This window comes from Ciconia boyciana, chromosome 1 (genome assembly GCF_034638445.1).
Source record: "Ciconia boyciana chromosome 1, ASM3463844v1, whole genome shotgun sequence".
Taxonomy (NCBI): Eukaryota; Metazoa; Chordata; class Aves; order Ciconiiformes; family Ciconiidae; genus Ciconia; species Ciconia boyciana.
The window spans coordinates 147,041,219-147,063,959 of record NC_132934.1 but is presented as its reverse complement, the minus strand read 5'-3'; the positions used below and the strand labels follow the sequence as shown (position 1 = coordinate 147,063,959).

At 38.5% G+C, this 22,741-nt stretch overlaps 1 protein-coding gene across 1 annotated transcript in view; it reads left to right on the top strand.

Moving 5' to 3' along the window:
• CNGA3 (cyclic nucleotide gated channel subunit alpha 3) overlaps window positions 1–22,741 on the top strand; it is a 33,105-nt gene that overhangs the window by 3,970 nt on the left and 6,394 nt on the right. The window contains exons 2-4 of the mRNA XM_072853253.1: window positions 4,433–4,564; window positions 11,544–11,660; window positions 14,409–14,588. Of these exons, the coding sequence (XP_072709354.1) occupies window positions 4,464–4,564; window positions 11,544–11,660; window positions 14,409–14,588 (398 nt within the window). The 5' untranslated portion in view covers window positions 4,433–4,463. The remainder of the gene's footprint in view (window positions 1–4,432; window positions 4,565–11,543; window positions 11,661–14,408; window positions 14,589–22,741) is intronic.

Below are 22,741 nucleotides of genomic sequence, written 5' to 3'. Positions count from 1 at the left end.
TTGTTGTCAAACAACTGGCTGTCCTGATAAAACAGGTCTTTTATACCAGACAGTGCATATAAAATAATCTGACACAAAACATCAGTTGCTATTGAATCCAAAAGGAAGAGGATAAAAGCGTACATGAACTATTTGCATTTGGAGTAGGGAGAGCTATCACTAATGCATAATTTGTTGTATTTTTAGTAGGATAGTACATCTTTCTCATTTAGCTCTAGTTTCAGTCTCAATGATTTATGCATTGAAAAGCAATATTCTTGAGTGTGGAGTTATTATTCATCTCTTTCAGGTTAGTACAATTGGTAGCAGGGAAAGAAATACTAAGTGAGAAAGTATGTTAAAATTCTGCCGAAGTCATTGGTAAAGATGTCACTCTTTTAAGAGCTAGGATTGTTTCAGATGATAGGTAAGTTTCATTTTGCTGTCTGACACGGGAAAATTCTTCAACCTGAGGCAGTTTTTGTTTTCCATAGTTTGACTTGGTGTGCTTAAAGATAAGTCACTGAGTTCTGGAAAATTAAAAATTACAAAGACACTTTAAGGGTCCGGTTCTCCAATTTGGTTGCCTAAAACTGGTAACTAGATGCAGGCTCAGAGGACTATCTATCTGTCTCTCTCTCTCTCTCTCTCTCGTTAATTTGCTTGTGAGCTAAATACCTGTTTTAAGTGCCTAACATGGATTTATCAGACTTGTCAGCCTTTAGGTAATCACGTTTTACCCTCAGTGTAATTACTAGCTTTAAATATTCAGAGCAGACAGCGTACTTCAAAGATAACAGAGATTTATAAAAGGCAGATAGCTCCTGCATTGGGTGCAGGTGCCCAGGCGCTGGCAGGGCAGCTGCAGGGCCCTCTGTGAGGAGCGGCCGAGGCTGCCTGTGCCGGACACAGCCGGTTCCAGCCGGCTCCAGCGGCCCCACCGCAGGGCACGGCTGAGCCCTGCAGCCACGATGGTGGCACCCCAGGGAAGATGTACTTAAGAAAGGGTAAAATGCCGCACAGGCAGTGTGTGAGGAGTGAGGAAAAAAAAAAGTGTGAGAAACAGCTCTGCAGACACCAAGGTCAGAGGAGAAGGAGGGGAGGTGTTGTTCCAGGTGCTGGGGCAGAAATTCCCCTGCAGCCCGTGGAGAAGACCATGCTGGAGCAGATATCCACTGTGGAGGACCCCACGGTGGAGCAAGTAGATATTTCCTGAAGGAAACTGCAGCCAGTGGAGAGAAGCCCATGCAGGAACAGGTTCTCCCAACAGGAACTGTGGCCCGTGGAGGACCCACCCTGGAGCAGCTTTATCCTGAAGGACTGCAGCCTGTGGAGTGGATCCACACTGGAGCAGTTTGTGAAGGACTGCAGCCTGTGGGAAGGACCCACGCTGGAGCAGGGGAACGTTGTGAGGAGGAAGGAGCTGCAGAGAGGAACCATTATGGACTGACTGCAACCCCCCATTGCCCACCCCCTGCGCTGCTGAGCAAGGTGGAGAAGGTGGAGGAGTTGGGAATGTAGGAGTGAAGTTGAATCTGGGGAAAAAAGGAGGGGGGGTGTGATTTTGTCTTTGTTTCTCACTATCCAACTCTATTTTAATTGGCAATAAATTTAATTAATTTTCCCCAATTCGAGTCTGTTTTGCCTGTGATGATAATTGGTAAGTGATCTTCCTGTCCTTATCTTGACCCATGAGTTTTCTCATCTTACTTTCTCCTCCTGGGCTGCTGAGGAGGGGGAGTGAGAGAGCGGCTGGTTGGGTGGGTGTCTGGCAGCCAGCCAAGGCCAACCCACCACACTACTGTAACAACCGTGTTTTTAAATATAAAGCTGAACTCAGTTCTTAAAAATGTCTTGTAAGCACCAGCTTTTAGTGGCGGTTTTAGGATTGTAGATCCCAGCTAGCTGGAGCTGTCTCTCTGCGGCCCTGCAAAAGGCGTTTGCGGAGTCTTACGCCTCTGCAGCGTTTTCCTGGTGGCTGGCTCCTGATAGCTCCATGCTCATTTTCAGCTGCTCCCTGGTCAGTCGCTTGCCAGGTTTTGGATCCCATTTTGAAATGCTGATCTCCCCCGTAGACCGTTAAACACATTTATCATTAGGAACCTTGGAGGCCTAGAAGGAGCAAATATTTCTCCTTTATCAGCTAGCCAGTAATTTGTCAGAATTTTATGTGCTTCATGCAGGGCCAAACCATGTTGCTTCAGGAGGTCTCACCACCTGCGCTGTACCCAAATTACTGCATTATTTATTTCTACCAGTCCTGTGTTCTGTCGTGCTCTATCACAGCTGGGCATGCATGGCACAATTTAATAATGAACCTTCATCCACTCTCCCTACCTCCTTCAAAAAATATATTAATGTATTTTATTGCTTAATAGTATTTCTGTGAAATTTTTCCCTCCCCCTTTCCTCCAGTCTAGTGCAGAATAAGAGTTCAGACCACACTGTATATTGAATTTGGATTTTACAGCTGAAATCATTGAGAGGGCTCTCAAATGAGCTTAAATTTTGCCTAGATATTTTTATTTTATAGCTTCTTATCCTTTGCCTTTCTAGGTTGAGCAAGCCCCGCTTTTCTTTCTCTCCCATTTCTATGTCCTTGATCATTCTTGCCATGCTTTTATTCTGTAGTGTCTTTCTGTTTAAGAGAAGAGCTAATAGTGTTCCAGATAAGCCTGCACTGTTGTTTCATGGAGCAGTTTTAGTATTCTTTGTGTCATTAACACTTTCCATGTATAAATCGTTAGCTATCGTGTCAGCAAGCCTGTCCTGCACTGACCAAGGCATTTCACTGAGCTGTACATATATAGCGTTCAGGTTCCTTTTCTGAGAGCATACGTTTAATTTGGAAGCATATAAGGTAGTAGTTTACGTGCTTTTCACCAGTATTCATTGATTTCCATTTTATGTCATGTTTTTAGCATAAATTATCTGCACTTTAGGAATTAATTCTTCTGAGTGAACATTCAAATCTGACAGTGGGTTGAAAGACCTTATTTTATTTTTTTATATCAATGTGTCATAGAAATGCCTATTTTTTCAGTAAAGCTTAAGTTAACCAGTATGTACAGGGCTCAGTTTAAGATGAGACAGTTATACATCAATTGACTTGCACTGAGGTAAAATTTGAAATGGGAAGTACTAACCAGATTTCCAGGTGTTAAATGATGCCCTAGGGCTATTTCTAGAATAATTTCATTATTTCTGGATGCAAAAATTAAGTTAATCTATCTTATATTTTGAAATATATTAAGTAATTTAAAAAGTTATATATGATTCCCTTTAGTTCTCTGGGAATTAAGTGGAGGATAAATCAAGTATCTGGATTTTAAGAAACTGGATGCATAACATAGACCTAACCATGGATTGTGAGCTTCGCTTCAGGAATAATTCAGGGCAGAATTGTTAGTTTCGGTAAGATCTGTATTTCATTTGCTGCTAAAGCTGAATGTTGTGTGGTCAGTGAGACAGAGGATTACGGTGAAAAAGGGACAGTAGATGGTCTGAGGTAGTTGAATGATCCCAAGAGAATTTCATTCTAGTCATATGTCAAACAAAAAAGGTTCCTGAATGAGTTTCAAAACTTAAAAAAAAAAATTCAAAATTCAAAACTTTTACTGACAGTCTTTCAGTCCCTCATTTTGAGAGACACTTGTCTTGGGTCTTAAAACTTGTTTAGCAGGGATAGATGTGATATGAATTTGACTTACTAATATTGCTAAGGCATTGAAGGCCTAATTTGGAAAGGAATTTAGGTGAATTTCCTAAATCTTGTAGGAGCTGGGCTGCTAAATATCTTAGCAGAGCTTGTCTTGAAGCATTATAACAAAAATTACATCTGGAAATAAATGGGAAAAAACCTAGTATGTGTTTAGTGCAGAGTTTAGATAATACAGAATTAATGCATAGCATATATTAAGCTGATATTAATTATTTCATTAATAACTAAAATAATTTCATTAATTATCTGCTTGGTTAATATGCATTTTCAAAATAAAAAACTGCATAATAAAATAGATAAAATTAGCACAAGGGAATCAACTTAAAGTGGAATGGGTTGTCCTAGCACATGTATTTCCTAGCTTTTTTTGGTTGGCTTTCTAACTGTATCTTCTTTTAAGGAGATTTTAAATGCAATTTCACTATGGACAATAGGTATGACAGTGTAGGGATTCAGAAAACCCAGAGACTAAAAATAATATACTGTCATGTAACCCTTTTCTTTGGTCATGATGAATTTTCTTTGTTACACTTTTACTAGCACTTTTTTCTGTCTAGTGCAAATAAATCAAGACACAGGTATCATATTGTGTGTGTAAATATCACTGGGTATTCTTTAAATGGTTGAATTTGCTTTTTGCTGTTCCATTGTTTTAAGAAATCACTCTTTTTAAGTACTGAGCACATTTCTTTTGCAACCTTCACAAAATGTTTTTTTTTTCCTCTGTTTCAGCTGTCATTTAGATGTTGATATGTAAAGCAAAATGGCAAAAATCAACACCCAGCACTCCTACCCTGGTATGCACAGGCTGTCTGTCAGAACTACTGATGAAGATATTGAAAGGATTGAAAATGGCTGTATAAGGTAATATATTCCTTTCATCACAGTCAAGAGGACAGATTGTTGCATAATTTGTGACACTCCTCTAGCTCTGCATTATGGGAGTGTTATATCATGATATTGTTGACCCAGTGCACTTAACTGACTTAACGATGTATATCCAAAGTGCAGAAGAGGCAGCAACAGGAAGGTTGTCATGCCTTGCAGTTTTGGAACCAGAATCTGTATTACCTCAGGAATAAACCCCATTTTCACATCAGTGGGAATTACACCAACTCATCAAGGAGAAACCTCTTTCTCAGGTCACCATGCAGATAGCAGGGTCTATGCTTCCCCCAGTCTGTGGGATTTGGAGAAAAAGGGATCCTCCCAATGCCATGCAGTGAAAAGCTTCAGGAAGTTTTTTTTAAAAATAGCCTCTGCAAATCACCTAGTTCCTGTGAAGGGAACATTTGTAGTGTATAAAGAATATTGACTTTTTTTTGAATTGAATATTTACTCAAAGTACTGGCTTTTCACAGCCTCTCACTGTACAGTGGACCTGTAACGGTTTCTTTATGTTCACTTTTCTCTGTTTTGATAGTTTTAAAGTGTCTGCTTAAAATGTGCCAGTGAGCTTGCATTTACACTTTACACAGTACCAGTCATTTGTCTAGTCTGGGCAAACCCTGCTGGGCCTGCAGGAAAGTGTCTGATGATCCACAGCACCTGTACAGACTGGAAAAAGTGTTCTGCTTCTGGCTTGTTACAGTCAACCACGTCAGCTATGTGGACCTTGTCAGACTGTCTTTCGCTGTTCAAATGTGTACCCAGACTAGAGCACTCAAAGTCCTGCTGGGCTGATGGGACTGCCTGCGTTATGATAATTTTGGATTGCATGCCCCTAGCATCTAGTATGGATGTGATCCCTGTCCTGTCTGAATTAGTCCTTTTTTTCTTTCTGCTTTGCTTACATGATGCTTTCTGTCACGTAGGCGTACCTACACTAGTGAAAATGGAGCTGCTTTTATTCTGCACAGTATGGCTTGCTTGACTTACTTATACTACCCTATGGTCTCCTTAGGGAGATTTGCAAGAGCCATGTCCCTTTGTCTCCGTTTCAATTTATAACTCAGAAACAGGGAATACACAGATAGAAATGAGCCTCTTCCTTCCCTTTTTTTAACCTCCTTTTTGTAGAGGATATCAGTGATTGGCAGCTCACAGAATGGAATTACTGGCAGGGATGTGAGAGTGTGGTTATAAAGGCTTAAATGTAGAATTAAATCACTGCAGTCATCTGCAGTTTAAGAGGCAATGACTTGCTTGTGACAGAGGGACTGAAATATGAATTGCACTTTATCACGATGATGATGGTCTCGAAGAGCCATTTATTTAAAAGAAAGTTTGCTGTTATAAGCATTAATTGTGGGAGTTCACAGATGAGTAAAAAGATACAATCTCACTCTGTAAAAGAGATCTCATATTTAAGGTTTTTGGATTGCTGAAGTGATTGCTAGTAAGTATATACAATACCTTTGTAATACCACCCAAAGAATTCTGATACACATTTTTTTGATTCAGATTTGTTTTAAAATATGTCTGTACCAAAAGATAAATCCCATCCTAAATTTTAGCTCTTCTTTGTCTTGTAGCAAAATACACAACTATAGACATTGGAAAAAAAAACAGGTTTTCTAGAGTAGCAGCATTTCTCCTTTGCCTTTATCTTTCTCCAACTCCTGTTGGCTATAGTTCAGCAAAGCAATTAAGCACATTACTTAGTTCTCATTAAAGTCAGTGGGTGTTAAATTTATGCTTAATTCTAAGGATGTGCTTAAGTGCTTTTCTGCTGTGGAACGAGGTGTTATCAAGGAAAAGCGTTCACTGAAACAGTTAACAGAAAGCTGCTGGTGATCTTTAAACGGTCATTCTCAATTATGCTGGAGTAGGTGATTCATGTGCCCATGTTGTTACAGTGTAGTGTGCTATAAAGTTGTTAAAACATTTTGTTAAAACAAAAATCAACAAAATAAAAAATAACAAATGAGTCTTCATTTTTAAAATCCAGCTGCTGTATAGAAACAGCTCAAATAGGACAGGCAGCACATTAGCTTATAGACACAGGTTGGTTATCTAAAAGTTGGAAGTAGGATTCAGCTGTGCCTTGTAGACATCTGGATTTCAGTGTCTGTATGTGAGTAGGTGTCTAAGTTCCCGCTGTCATCAGTGGAGATGCAGTCAGTACTAATAGTCAGTGGAGCCTAGGGAACTGTTCAGCTTACCCTGAAGTTGAATAGCTCTTCAGGCTTGTTTGGCTGTGTCAATTATGAAAGGTATTTAGTTGCCTTAAATAGGCATCTAAAGCTATTTGAGATACCATAGAGTATCTGGAGCATTTAGCTGGGGCTAGTGGATATGAGGTGAGACCTGTGTGCTCTGGAGAGGTCAGATAAAGTATTTTGAGGTATTCCAAATGGTACTAGACTCCTATATTGAGGCAACTGAATCAAGCCCTAAGATGGCAATTGACTATAATGGGAACTTAGATACTCAGCGTATATTAGAAACCCTAATTTAGGTCACTGCCATCTGGAGCCAAATCCCGCCCTTGAAGTCTGGCTCGCAGTCATTACTGAAAAGGGCTTCAGCAATTCCTGTTTAACTGATCAAAACTTCAAAACAGTTACTACTAAATGAAAATTCTGGCTTATTTGCATACATTTTAGGTGAAAATGGTCTTCTAGGGTTTGCTTGAAGATCTTTGTGCAAATTTAGAGCCAAATTAAGGCAAGGCAAGGGACAGGTACAGAGCAGGTGCTGATGTAAATATCCTTCCCAGAGCTTACTCCACTACATACCTCGAAAGCATGGGAATAAATTGGCCTTTAGAGAGCTGAAGAGGCATGGAGCAGAAACCTCAGTGTCAGTGCGTTTTCTCTAAGATACAGTGACAGTGCTGCCTCCGTGGAAATAAAATATTTTTCAGCATAAGCCGAGGAGGCACAATAATCTGCCGATGTTTCTGCTGTGTAATCTGCTCTTTATTTCTTGGCACACTGTGTATCCTCTTCTCATGTTGATTTCAGACCATGTAACACCCGCGGATAGTAATGCTAGCAGTTACTGTTTTGCTGCAAATACCAAACAAGCTTATGGAGTCCAGATGGAGATGAGTCCGTCTTTGTAAAAATAAAGTAAAAACTATGCCACATGCATCGAAGGTGTTGCCTCAAAAGCCCCATCTGTAACTGGGGATATATATATATAATATAATATAGCCCCCTATATTGATCTGCATCAATATAAAGCCAGCTGACAAATAAGGCCTCTTGTATTACCTGAACAGGGTTGAGGGAAGTCGAGAATGAGTATATGAGTTTTATAATAGGGAGTTATAATAATGGAAGGAAGATTTCATTTTAGGTTTACTTTTTGATTTGCATTTGTGTCAATTAAAGTGGAATATGTTTGTGATTGCTGTGTAATATTGGACAGGTGCTTTCATAAGAGTTGCCTGGCGGAGCCCTTTGTGTATTGTTGTCTGATCCTGTTGCAGATATATATAAGCTGTATTTGTAAAAGTGCCATGCAAGCACGTTAGTCCTGTTTCCACAAAATTATTTTGATTTTCCTGAGTTGCCTACACGTTATATCTATAACTTTTTTGTAAGGTAAACCTGAGTTTATTTACAAATTGTTATATTTAGTTATAACATAAACCTAGTTATAGAAATTCTTGATGCACGTATAGAGTAATCAGAAAATTGTTTTTTAAAAACAGTCAAGCAACCAGAGTAAAAATCTAGACTTCAAAATTTCACGAGTGGAGTCCATAATCCACCCAATTTGATTCCAGCAGTTGAGTCTGAGAGTTTTGCCTTTTTTTTCCTACAGAATATACATTTTTCAGTGAGTGTGTCTGTTCACTTATTGGTAAGAATCTGATCAGAGAGTAATTTAAATAATTTGAAATTTGAAATTTGTTTTATGGGACTCTGGATCATATTGGAAGGTGTTCAGGTCAGGTCACATAAAGCATGCCATTTTCTTTCACCTAGATTAAAACATTTCTTCAACATACTTCTGGCTTCAGACACCAAAAGCCATACCCTGGATTGAAAACACTGGGTTTTAGAGGGTGCCATTAAGTGCTCCGTAGCTACTGCTAGCAAGAGGACAGACAGTTGGTAAAACTTTCAATGTTACAAAAATACACAAAATACACAAAATACAACGAGCCTGTGTAGGGACAGTGGAGTGCAGCTTTCCACACTGCTGAGAAGTATGGAGGTGATGATTATGCACACGAAGCACTTAACAGATGATGTACTTAGCAAGTATGACTGTGCTGATTAAGTGGAGCTAGTAGGACAGTATTGCTTTTCGTACCTGACCTAGCTTGTTTAGAGCTCACTCAGCTATCTCTGCACTATTCTGCATTGCCTTCCTAGGCATTTACTCAAAATAAAGCTGAGTTCTTCATTCTTAGCCTTTTATTTATTGTCTGCAGATGCCCAAGCACAGCAATGTCAGTAATAAAAGAGACTGGGACTAAAACAAGTTTACAAAAAAGAAATAAGAACGATAGTTAACAGTGCATTTTGGATAGCGGTTTTCAACTCCTGCTTGGCTCTTGTTCTTACTGATAAACCAGCACAGTTATATCAAAATAGAACATCACATGGTGTTCATTCATTGTATTTCGGTATGCTTATAGAGGCTAATGAAATTGAACGAGATCTCCCTCTGAGTCTTCAGAAAAAGTCTGATGGGCCTGATTTCCTGGGCCTGACCTATGTAGGGTTTTCTTAGGCTGATAAAGAATGCACTCTGACAATCTGTTTTCTTTTTTAAATTCTGCTTGGACGGATACCTAAAGTATTTTAATCCATGTTTACTTTGTTTTCTGTATTATTATTGAGTACTTTGTTTTGTGACCCTTATATTTAATTACCTATATTTAGAGCAAATATAACAACTTAATGTACAGTCACTAAAAGCAGTTGAGTTACTGCAACGTAGTGAGATATGACTCATTATCTGAGTCAATGATTGAACACAAACTTCTAATCCATCCAGATGTGAAATAAAAGATGCTGGTTTAAACCTCCATGAAAGGCTATCTATTTCTGCAAAATACAATTTTTTTTCACATCTGAATTGTGACACTTAAAATTATTTTCTAAGAACTCCCACTATCTTCTTTTAAAAATGTATTTTCAGGACTCAAAAATCGTAATAATTGGTAAGTAAGAACAGAAGTAGCAATATTAGAATTTATTGCTGTCTAAGATCACACAAAAATGTCTATTTTTCTGTAAAATTGAATAAAAGGACTTAAAAACAGCCACAGCAGTGCAGTCTAAAAGACTGACTAGTCCAGTATCCATTCTCCAGCAGGTCTGTAGGCAGATGCTCCAGGAAAAAGAAAAAAAGTGGGCAGATTGCAAGTATCTGCAACATACTTTCCTCTAATACTCTCCCAGCATCCAGCTCAGGAGACTTCTTGAGCTGAATGCAGGCTCTGTGTATCTGGTAATCCGTAATGGATTTCTGTTCCATGAGTTCATTCATTCTCCCCTAGATGCCATGTTAATGTTGGCATCCACAATATTCTCAGCACCCACAACATAAACTAGGTTATAAAAGTTTTTCAATAGTAAGCAGTGTCTATTGGTGTCTTCTTATTAGAAGAGAAGAAGAAAACAGTTAACAAGTTGAGAATTCTGGGAGTGGCAGGACCTATCTTTTTTTAGCACGGTTCTTTGTGGAGAAATAATAAAGTTTTAATTCTCTGTTTGTCAGTTTCTCAGCTGTGAGTACACACAAAATTGAGTTGCTAATTATCCTTTTGTGGGCATTCAAAACGCTGTTGCCAGTTCTTAGGAAGATACTGCGAGTATCATTAGAGTCAGTGCTTTCCTGGCAATACGGATTAACAGACTGATGTGAGACTTTTTGTTTGCATTACAAAGGGGGAAAAAAGTGATCCTTAATGGATGTGACAAAGTCTGGTAAAAGTGAATACTAAAGAATGAAAAACACAGAGAAAACCCTAGGACTCTTATAAAAAAATCCAGAGTGAGCCCTGGTAAAGTCCAGGTTCCAGTGAAGTCAATTTCAAAACTCCATTACTGAAATATGAGGCTAAAATTTAATCTATTTTTCTCAAATGCTAATTATTTCAGTGCTAATAAGTAGTCTTACAATTACAGGAACTCATGGGAGTCGGCAGACACTGCACGTAGCTTAACGTTATAATCACTATCTGCAGTTGTGTGCAGCTGGGCTGTTGTAGTGTTTTCCATGTGTGGCAATAGCCCGAGGTGCCTCGTGTCATGGCTGCAGGGCAGCCCTGAAGATCTGTAGCCTGTTTTGCTATGCAACAGGTGAAGTTTCAGTTACGAAGCGAGCAGCGTTAGGCCTGCAGTTGTGCAGCCGGCAGCAACAGGCTGGTGAGAACAGCAGTGATGCTGCTCAGGACTAACTACTGTAAAATCACCATTTTCCCTTTCACTCCAAGCAAGAGTGAAAGTAAGAAGAGATGCGCATTTGCTTTGAGTCATAAAAAGGAACCGCACTGGCAGAAATTCCAGACTGTTAAACCCAAACAATGTCTAGGAGAACAACACTGAAAAAAGCAGTGGGCGGTCACTTTAAAGCCCCTTGGGGATGAACTCTGTGTTGAAGAAAGGCTGCTGATGCCTTACAGGAGGTGTTAGAGTAGAAAACATGCTTCCCATAATTGTGTATCTGCACACCAGAGTAGTACTGACCAGTAAGGAATCGGCTTCTGAGCTTGCTGGAATAGATGGCAGAGCCTCCACTGACTTCATTTCATGTTGGATGGCTCCAGAAAAGTAGGAATATAGGCTTAGCTCTGTGTTTGTCAAATGCATGTCATATTACTAGGAAGAGGACAATTTGCTGCATTGTTTCCTGATGTAGGGGTGGAAAGAATCAGATGGGGGGAAGTCTGCTGGAGGCTGTATGGAATTCTTAAAAAAATTTGCTTTTGCAGAACCCATTCACTGTGTGAGGATGCGTCTTCAGAACTGCAGAGGGTCATTTCTGTGGAGGGAAGACATCCATCGGAATCCCAGACGAGCTCATTCACAGGCAGGGGAGCAATGGCAAGGTAATGTGCTAACTAATACCATTTCCAGTATTAAGTTTAAATTGTTGAAAGAGACTGATCACAATTTGGAGGCAAAGTAAGAAGAACCATCACTTTCCAAAGAAAATGGATGGAGTCCAGCTGAAGAAAGTCTATAAAAAGTAACAGAAGCTGCTTTTGACCTTGATTCTGAACTCATCGCTTACTCATTGCTAATAAAAACCTTAGAATCCTAGAGATGCTGAATGAACTCATACAAATTAGTCTGAATAAAAACCCCTAAATTATTTTTACATGATCAGATCTGAAAATATATTGAATGTAAGGCCAGACTGTAAAGTAAATGGATAAGTGTTTGGTTCTGGCTGATAGCTGATACAATATTTGTTTCCTATCAAATTAGATGTAATGATCGTTCCCTTGTTGGTAGATGGCTCTGGCAAGGGAGGAGACAGGGGCCCTTGTGTTGGGAGTGCAACAGTTTCTCTCAGTTTTTAGAATCCAGTTATGTTTATAATGGATTGGGAGCCTTAGTCAGCAAAATTCAAGTCAACCATTTGCTTAAGTCATTTACTTTACCGGGACTTAGACATAAAACTGAAGTGGAGCTTCAAAAACTTACTGTGTCTGCTTTAAGTATTTCCAGCTGAGACGCCAGAACTCTGTCTTCAGATACCATTGTTATACACAACACAGACCATACTCAATTTAAGGATAGTGTGTTTCAAAGAGCAAAGAAAAAAATTATTATAAAACTATAGCCATTTAAAGAGTGTTGTTTACACTTCAGCCTTTTGGATGGTGCAGAATAAACTTGTATTTCCCTGTTTGGTTGTCAGATAGTGACACTACTGCATGTAGATTACAAAGTCTGCAAGAAGTTGGTTTTAGACAGAAAACACTTAGAGGTGTGTGCTTTGTGTAAACATAAAGCACATGAATATATAAACTCATATTGAGAACTTCCTTTAAAATCTTTGTTTATATTGTTCTTTACCCTTTTTCAGGATAGTTTGAATTACACATGTGTGTAGCTACAGTTACTTATGCTCTGAATATACAAGGAAGCCTGTGATGAAAACATGAATGCTGAGCAATTTGAATATTATGGTAACATAACATGCCTCTTGAATGCAAGTTCTCAAGGACCTAAGACAACAGCGTCTGATAGACTTCACTGAGTATCTTACTTCGAGATGTAAAGGATAAGAATGTGAAAATAATATAGCATGGCAGAAATCAGAAAATAAATAGAGAAGCTCTCAGTCTTATTTGGTAAAATCTGTTTGCTCCTTAACTAACAGGTCTCATAAAAATGCTTTATTTTCTAATGTAAGTAAGAACATGCATATTAGTTTTCCATACCACTCCTTAAGTGAAAGCTGAGTTCTGCTCAGGCAAAGAGAAAAGTTCCGTAGCTTAATTTTATGCAGCATTTTTTGAACAGAGTGAGGAATCTATTAAATAATCTCAGACTTTTATGTGGAGCTTTTCTTTTCTTTTGCATTCTTGGTAGGCTTTGGATTCTCTTAATTGTTGGAAATTGTAGATTATTTATATGATGATATCTTGGTATAGCGCTAAAGAACTAGAAATATATTTTTTTAATTTCTGATATGTGATATTATTCCTGCCTTTTTTGTCCTTTTTATTGCAGGGTAAGAGAACCTGGGCAAGGTCTATGAGGAAGTGTAGTTAGGCCCTTGAGAACTGCAATCAAGAGGCAGATATACTTTACCATAAGATTTAAATTGTTCATATCAACCTCTTTGTGGTTCTGAGCAAATGTAACACTAGCTGATGCAGAGAGAATGTAAAGGGCTTTCCTTGAGTAGCCCAAGGTCTCTGTAAGAAGTTAAGCATTGTTCAGGGTTTCATTATGCTATTTTTGAGGCCAAGTTTGGGAAACCTGAATTAACACCACTTTTGTCCAAACTAGACTGCTGATAGGAAATAATACAATATATTGTGTGGGTAATAAATATAATCACTTTTCTAGATTTCAGTCTCCATTATTTTCAAATTTTCAAGAAACATGTTTCCTTTTGAGCTTTGACAGAAAACATTGTAAGGATTCGTAATGTGAATTAGTGGGTAGAGAAAAAGATATATAATGATACAGTGATAAATTAATTACATTGTCATGATTTTTTGCTTATCTCATTTCAGTGCTCTGCTAGAAATTTAGGATGAGGAAATAGTGTTTCCTATGCAGTAGACAGGTTTATATATGATAGGCAATTAATATGTCTGCAAACAGACCCTTTAAAATTACAGGGAAAGTGGCTGAATTTTTATCATTCCTTACTTCAAAGTCCATCCTCCCTCACCAACTATTCAGCTTTTGTTTCCACTGTGTGTACCAGCCCTTGAGCATGTCATCCTGTGAGTATTTAATATCTCCTAATTCTGTCAGCCCAGGATTCCCCCATTATCACATAATGTCAGAAGTTTGTCAGAAGTCAACTGGCCCACCCCAACCACTTGGTTTGCCCCCACTTGGCAAGAACATTCTTCTGTTGCTCCTGCGGTGCTGGTACAGTGGACTAGGAACTGATATGTGAGATGATACTTTCCTGATCCACTGCAAAAGGTGATATATGAAATTGTGGGAAGTGTCTGGGTTCACACAGTTAATCCATCAAGTTTAATTTCATGGCAGGTGGAGAAGTGGAGAAAAATCCTCCTGGGCTACTCTTTGTGGGGATGATTTAAGCCATTTGATGTTCTTGTCTGGTTCAGTCAATGTTATATGTCTGTTCCATGCAGGCTGTCACGGTTCGTCATATCTGTGAGGTCATGGGCCACAAGACATTTGCACCATGAAGACCAAAGACCTGATTCTTTCCTAGAACGTATCCGAGGGCCAGAGCTCATAGAGGTGTCCAGTAGGCAAAGTAACATCCGCTCCTTTCTGGGTATCCATGAGCGGCCTGGGGGAGTAAACAGGTAAGAAGATGTGTTTATACTTTAAAGGAAGACGACTGAGGTTATGGTATTTTCTTGGTAATTAGGATGTAAGTTTTATTTTAAGAAGAGGGTAAGGAGCTTAGCATGGGAGATGAACAGAGTATCTGACGCTGCCCAGGAATCTTCACATAACTGATGTATTATGGCTTTCAGCAGACTTTTTCTTTCCTCCTCAAACGCACTGTGGGAAAGATCTTGAAGTAAAGGATTTTGATCATGCTGCTTCAAGCAGAATGGTTTCTCAGAACTGGAATTTTATCATATGCTACCTGTGCAACTTGATGTTGCTAAATTCCTCTCTATTGAGGATGAATGCAATTTCTGTTTCAAGAATCTAGGATGTTGCTAGTTGTGGCTTTTCAGGACATTAATGTTATGCACATTATCTGTGAGTGTTAGGAAACTCCAAACAAGCAGTTCTGCAAAATGTGTCATTGCTTTGTTACACCTACTCAGTTCAGCTGCTAACATTACAGAAGGCTTCTGATGCAGAAATGAGAAAATCCTTCGGCTGCTGACAACTTATTAGCACAAACTCTGTCTTTGGTATGGAAGGCAGGTTCAGTCTTATATTAAATTTTTTCTAATAAAACAACAGAGGCTTGCAAGAGAGGCATTTATGTGTTTACAGTCTTTTGACTTGATGAATTATTATTACTTTATAAATATATGATACAGTGTTTTAAATTTAACTCCAGCTAAAAGAGGAAAATGAAGTCCCAAGACAAAAGTTGACTTTCTGTTTGGCATTATGCTTTGAAGCATAGACTCCCATATTTTTTTGCATAGTTAAAGATTGGTAGGTGAGCAAGTAATAAGTTGATTTGTTTCAAAATCTCAGCTAGTAATTCAGATTAAAGCAAGAACCTTTGAAGGACTGTGCATGATACAGGTTACCTTGATTTGTTGTGGTCCAGCACAGCCTTACTATCTTCACTTGATCTACTCCTTAGAAATTCAGCTCAAAAGCACATTTTGTTGAATTAGCCAGACTGTTGTCTGATTTTTCAGACATCTGGATCAGTAGCAACTGCAGATTCGAAGTAATTAGAGAGGACAACATTGATCCTGGGCCAACCATTGATCCTTATAGCTATGTAAGGCTATTAGAAGTTAATTTGGGAGTATCTGTCCTTGCCTTCTCAGTTTTACACTGTTGCCATGTAAATCCCAGTTGTTCTATCATGAAGGCTTAATTCTGCAGCAGTGGTAGGTATGCTTGTTACTTAACCTCAAGCCTTGGCACTGCATCTGTGAAGAAGACTTAAAAGGATTGAAGAAGTCTTAAAATAGTAGCCAAATGAGTACAAGGCTAAAAATAGTGAGATGCATGTTGCCACACACTAATACGCCTGAGAACAAGCTTCAGACATCAAATGTGGTCACAAATGTGTATGCCAAGCACATGGTAAAAAGAAAACGGTGCCTTGAAATAGTTATTCAAAAGGGCTTATCACTGCAGTCAAAGTTGACCTTCCTAATCTTATCAGTGCATATGTGAGAAGCTAGTAAGTCAGTCCGTCATGTCAGTAAACACATGTATGAAATACCAACAGTCTTTACACTCTTTAATGTGTTTTATTTAACTTGCTGCAGTCACTGGCCCTTGGCCAGGTTTAATGTCAACTATAGCAACAACACCAACGAAGAGTAAGTACTGACAATTTCCAAACACCTTTCTACTACTAGCTCCTTCTCTTTTTCCCTTTTCAGCCTAGTAACATTTGTAGTATAAACTCCTTATCTCTTCCTAAGCCTTTCCTAAGAATATAGTTTGAATGAAACTATCTTAGAATGAAAAGCATCCTTCATGCTCCCTGTGAACTTCTTTTTGTCTGAAGTTACCCTTACCTCTCAAGGAGTGAATTTGATTAAGTGTTTAGTCCCTACCTCCTCTAGTTCAGCTGGCTGATTTTACTGCATTGCGAATTGGTTTATTAATTCTTCAGTTTTTAAATGAGATTCATGTATTAATTTTCTTATAGTGGTTTTCCTCTTTTAACATACTAGTCGCTTTTTGCAAATCAAGTGCCCCAAAAATTTCAGATTGCCAAATGAGAAGTGGATACTGATGAGGGTACCAAGAAAACACTCATTTGTGCAGTCTAAATGAAAACTAACCATCTTTTTAAAATGTGTGTTTCAGTTCAGCAGATATTGTTGGTGTAGATGTAGACAGAGTGACAGGCAACATAGTAAGGCTTGCATTGCAACAGAAGCTCTGACAGAAGCTGTCCTTTGGAGTCTATTTTATTATTTGACAAGATATTTCACAGTGCTATACCAAAAAGAAATATCTTGAAAAGTGAAGAGCTCCTGTAACTTAAAATCACTGAACACCAATGTTTGTTGCATGTCTTAGACCACAGCTATCTGAGGACATATCTGCTCTGTAGTATCCAGCAGCAGATCTGTTCTCATGCATGATGATATTTAATTTTGTTAATTACTTTCCAGATGAAAACAAAAATTAAAAATAATCAGGACAGTTTCTGATTATGTCAGAAATACTTTTAGGAAACTCTTGGTTTTTTTTCCAAATAGTTCCATCACGGGCAAGCTCAAACTACATTTTAAATGATGCTGCAAAACCTTTGTGCACATACCTGAACAAGAGGTCTTCCTGCTCCTGAAGCAACTTTTCGGTTTGGTTTGCATAACTTTTATTAAAAAGGAAAATCAGTGTGCAGTGAACAGTGACAGAAATGTGCAGAATTTTATTTAGACTGGTATAAAAGAAGTGCTGAAAGCCTGGAGCCTAGCCTGCTAGTCAGGGCCCAAAGGACTGATTAGGATGGAAATACTGCTTCCTTACTCTGTTTCTGACAATGACTCATGTACCTTGGGCAAAACTTTCATCTTTCCAATGTTTCATTATTTTTAAATGAAGACAACATCTGTCTGCCTACCTGCCTGACAGTCTGAAACATACTTGATTTGCAAAGTACTTGACAGATGAGAAATGCAAATACTTGACTCATTCAAAGACTATGACAGTATTTTTATAGGGGCTGATGAAGACATTTTCTAAGTCTGAAGATGCATGCTCCTTTTAATGTGCTGGAAACACAGAATGGATGCCACTGTACTGCTGTGAAAGAGGACAGGCACAAACTGTTTTATTAGTTACTGGATTCCAGTTTACTCAGTAGCACTGATAAAGAAAAAAAGATGCAGGGCTTTTTGAAGCTTTGGGTTTTTCATTATGTTAAAGACCTAAGAGTACCTGCCCTTGGGGAACTGTAGGTGATGCTTTCAAGTCTTTGATGATGGCCAGCCTTTTCCTCTGAGTGACTTCCACCCCCACACTACAAGTAGGTGGGAGTATGATAAGTTGGGAGTTACCACAATAGAGAGATGAACAGAGGCCACAGAAATGGAAGAATCTCACTTACAAAAGATACCTGTAGTTGACAGATGGGTTTGTAGGAGATCTCAGGCCAGAGAAAAAGAAATATTGGCATTAGAAGCTGTGTGAAATAACGTTTTTTTCTCTTTTTCAAAACAAAACCTAGGAGGAAGTTGGAATTGTCAAAATATTCCCTCCAAAGTTCACCACCACTGAGACTTTTTGATTGATTCTCTATCTCAACCTACTTCTCCCTTCATAACAACATCCACAAATGTACAGTGGCCCTACCCTTTGAAAATTATGTTACTCATAGTTCTTCCTTTCTGGTAAGAATGCCAGACATTTGAAGTATTGAGGAGCTATGTTAATGCTAACAACAGCAACTGTGAATTGGCCTTTAGATCAGGCACCATGCATAGTAATGTGCAGTGAAATCTGAAATCTGCAGTGAGATCATGAAAACCGACATGTTTTTTAAATAGGAAGGAGTTTTGGGGGCAGATTTGAAAGAGAAGCCATAAAAGTCCAGGGAGGTCAGTGGCAGAGAAATAAATACTTGAGTGGCAGTTCCCACTGCTGTGTAGAAATCAGCCTTGGTAAATGTAAAACTGTTTCTTTGAGTTGAGGTGCATGTATAAATAGAAGATCAGCCAACCCAAAGGTTCTTTTCTCTTCCAGTTATGCTCCCTTGCAGTGTATAGTTTTAGAGGTTTCAGTGGTGTTGGTCAGCTTGGTAGGTATTTCCCTGGACATGGAGGAGTGTAGGATCAGCATTTTTTAGCAAATGAGTCTGGGCTTTTCCGAATTACACTGTGGTGCTGCATCACTATGGAAATGTCTACGGGTAAGAATTGGAACAGGTGCTCATTGCTGATAGGTGAAAGCTACTACTATCTTAAAATTAGTGACTGTTGTCTTCTCCCTTGGAGTGCTTCTTTCTCCCTGTAACAAGCACATTCATAGACAGGACTGCCATTCACAACATAGACTTTTTCTGATCTGAGTAATATGAGCATGTATTGCTCATATTGAGCTAAGTATACATGAAAAGCACAAGTAAGCTCACTAAACTTTATACCTGTTGGTTCAAATCCTGTAAGCAGCACTTTTTCAACTGTTATTACATATTCTGTCTTTGCTGTGGGATGTTGCTGTCATTGAACTAATTTGTCCTTTATTGACACCAGTGCAAAGGGAGAATCAGACCCAATCTTGGCAGTTCAGAGGAGAACACGTAGCTCTCATGGGAGCAGGAGTCCATGGCTTTCATCCAAACCAGACCTCGTGTGGACAGTTATGTTTATATATGCATTATCCACATACACTGTCGTGTCAGGAACATTTAGTCTTTTCTATCTAACCAATAGGGACACTTTCTGCTTCAAGGTATAAAGAAATTTCAAATACAAACCAGAGAGATCTCAGAAGATGGATTTTCTGCTTGTGCAAATGAGTGCAGTTCTTCAGCTTACATGATTCTTGACCAATGCATGTAGCAAATTTATCTCTAAGATTAAGTATTGACAGAATCTTAGGAAAGACATAAACTTTCTGCAGTTTTGAAGAGGGTGCGTGGGCCTTTCTGCATAAGTTAACCCAGCTCAAGACTCTTCTGTTCAGACAAACCTAAGAACGGGGGAAGTCAGATCCATCTTTATATCTGGCTTATCACATTCTAATGAGCTAAAGGCTGTACATACTTGAACAGTACGAAAATCCATATCTGGAATTAAATCTTGCAGCTTGGGTCTGTGCTGGATACTGTGGAATGGTAGGATATATTTATGTTAAATGGTCCATATTTTAGTTTATTGCATGAAAAGCAATTAATAAACATGGGGACAATCATGATTCCATTAAGTCTAGGCAGAATTCCCATTGATTTTAACAAGGATGGAACTTCATGCTTAATGCTCAGCCTTTGAATACAGTGGCAATTGAATACAGGCAGAGCAACTTGGGCATGGCTCCTCTGATCACACATAGACACCTGCATCTGAACTAGGCAATCCATTCTTCCTTTACAGTTGATGGAAATCAAAAAATGCTTTTGGGGCACAAGTCATCTTGTAGATATGGACTATGAGATATGGACTGTCTTGTAGATCCAGTAGATCTCTACTGTAGAGGTCTAAAATAGGTTGGCTTAATCAGGTTGACTACAAAGCATTTATAAAATGACTACTATGTAGTTAAATGACACACACCTCTTTTCTCTACATTTGCTGCTTTTGTGCAAACATTGACTGGGATTCTTCTCCAAGGCAATTGTTGAAGCCAGAGGTAATTAATTAATTATAGCTATGTTGGTTTTAAAGAACTGTGAGAGGAAATTCAGCCTCATTTAATTTAATTACCATTAAAGCTTCAGACAGTCACTGTGAGGTTTTGGATATGCAAAGAATGTTGACAGTTTGTTAAGCCATTTCAAGTTCTATTATCATTTGATATATTTCTTTTTAAATGTCTGAGTTCTAAAGAATGAAACAAATGGGAAGCATTTAATTAAAATCAGCCTGGTACACTGATGTCTGAAAAGGTCAAGAAAGTGTGGGTGACTAATGCGCAGAATCAGCCAGCTGGTTACCTAATGTGATAGTGTGGTGGTGTCAGTTGGAGAGGCCTCAGCCTGTAAACCATTTTTACCAGTTGGATCCCTGTCCTACTCTGTCCAGAGTCTAGTCTAGTTTCCTGTACGTCAACATCCACCCTCTCCCTTAACTGCTAGAATATCGGTAATATTGCTAAGCCTTACGTTATGTTGTACAGCAAAAAGGAAGAAACGAAAGAGGTTAAAGAGGAGAAAAAAGAGGAAAAGAAGGAGGAAAAGAAAGAGGAAAAGAAGGAGGAAAAGAAAGAGGAAAAGAAAGATGACAAAAAAGATGACAAAAAAGATGATAAAAAAAAAGAAGAGTAAGTATAAAGAATGAATGCGTGTTTGTAACACACCTCCTACACTACAAAGCATGGATTGGCATTTCATCATGACAATTCCATGACAATTATTGTTCTGTAGGCTGCAGAACGTTAGCCTGTCAAATCTTTAATATGTTTTCCCTTTTGGAAAGGTGCAACTGCTCAACAAACTTGTTGCATCTTTAAGACCTGTGTTTAGACCTGTCTTGAACAGCTTCCTAGGTCAGTAAAAGGGAATTCAGCTACCTCTGGTCACTTTGATTTGCTGTCAAACATCACTTTTTTACTATGAGGGCATTTTAGGATAGCAGCCTGCTTTGCACAGGCTTTTCATTGTTCCAGAATGTCCATAATGATTCAGAGCAGATGAACCAAAAGTCTGGTTTGGACAAAGAGCAAAAATCTTACATGTAGAAAATTACAGATTTACTAATAAGTTTAGTTATTACACTGACTAGCATATTTAATTACTTAATATGCTGCAGTTCATTACTAGTGATCATTAAAGTTTGCTTCTGCTGATTAGGAGATGCTGGATTTCTGCAACAAAATGAGATCATTTGAATGCTTTCGACGGAAATGGATCCTGCTCTTGTTTTGTTCCCCCGAAGCTGACCCAAACATAGTACAATTTAGTATTACCAGTCATTAAAAATAACAATGATAGCACATAAAAAGAGAATGCATTTGAGTGGACTTCACAGTTAAGGAGTATGTTACAGTTATGCAAGTTTATATGTATGTATGTATATGGTGGCATATGCTATGTAGGCATGGGGACATGTGGTTAGGAATTGCTTCCAAATGGAATCTGCTTGATCTCAAGATCTTTACTTTCTTAACCAAAGCTTTGTTTGATTAGAAAGCCTTTGTTCTAAGGATTCTCTTTTGGCTTCAATTACTATGTAGTGAGAGCCAGAGCTTTGCAGTAGCCTAAAGTGTTTTAAAACATTTCAGCAAAGAACATAGATGTTTTAATGTCTAGAAGGTAGTGTACTCTGTCATATGAAGACCATATTTCATGGTCACCAGTTTTGAGGTGGTGACCAGGTTTTTAGAAGAAATGGCTCAAAACCTGTTGTGAAGATGGCAAAGTAAATACTTTTTAGATTAAAGCTGCTTCCTTTACTAACATTATCATCTGGACATTCAGCTGATGGCAGGGATAATGCCAGAAATACACACAACTATGAAATAAATTATCATTACATTTTAATATATTTACATTCTTGGAGATTAGGAGAAGTCACACAAGTACATATCCAAGCATTGCCCAGCCACATATTCCCCACACTATTATACAGTTCACGGATCACACTATCACATGTTACTGTTGGAATAACTTCTGCAGCTGTGGACCTCACAATCCACTAATATGTGTTTCCTCTGATTGCATACAACATGCCTAATTGCTGTCTATTCCATATCAACCTTTCTCATGCTGGGGAAGGGCACTTTTGAGCATACTCTACATGTGCCATTAGCCATGCTGTTCTTTAAATTCCAGGCCTGTATGCTTTATTTAGCATCTCTCATTGTTGTGAGGCCTAGGGAGCCAGGACTGTGAATGTGTGAAATTTGCTTTTACATAATAATACATGGTTTAGTTCTAGGCATGCACTTTATATATGTATGCACACACAGACTCTTACTTGTGTAAACATGTATTTGAATATATATGTGTTTTACTTGTTTAAATGTGTGCTCATACAGTCATTTTCATTATAGGATTTGCCAAAAACATAAAAATTAATCTGGAAAGGAAGGCTCTTTCTCTAGCAATGGACCATAGCCTTCTAGCTGGAATGATAATAACAAACATGTAACATTTTACTTTTTTTCAGTGGGGGTCATATGCAGAAAG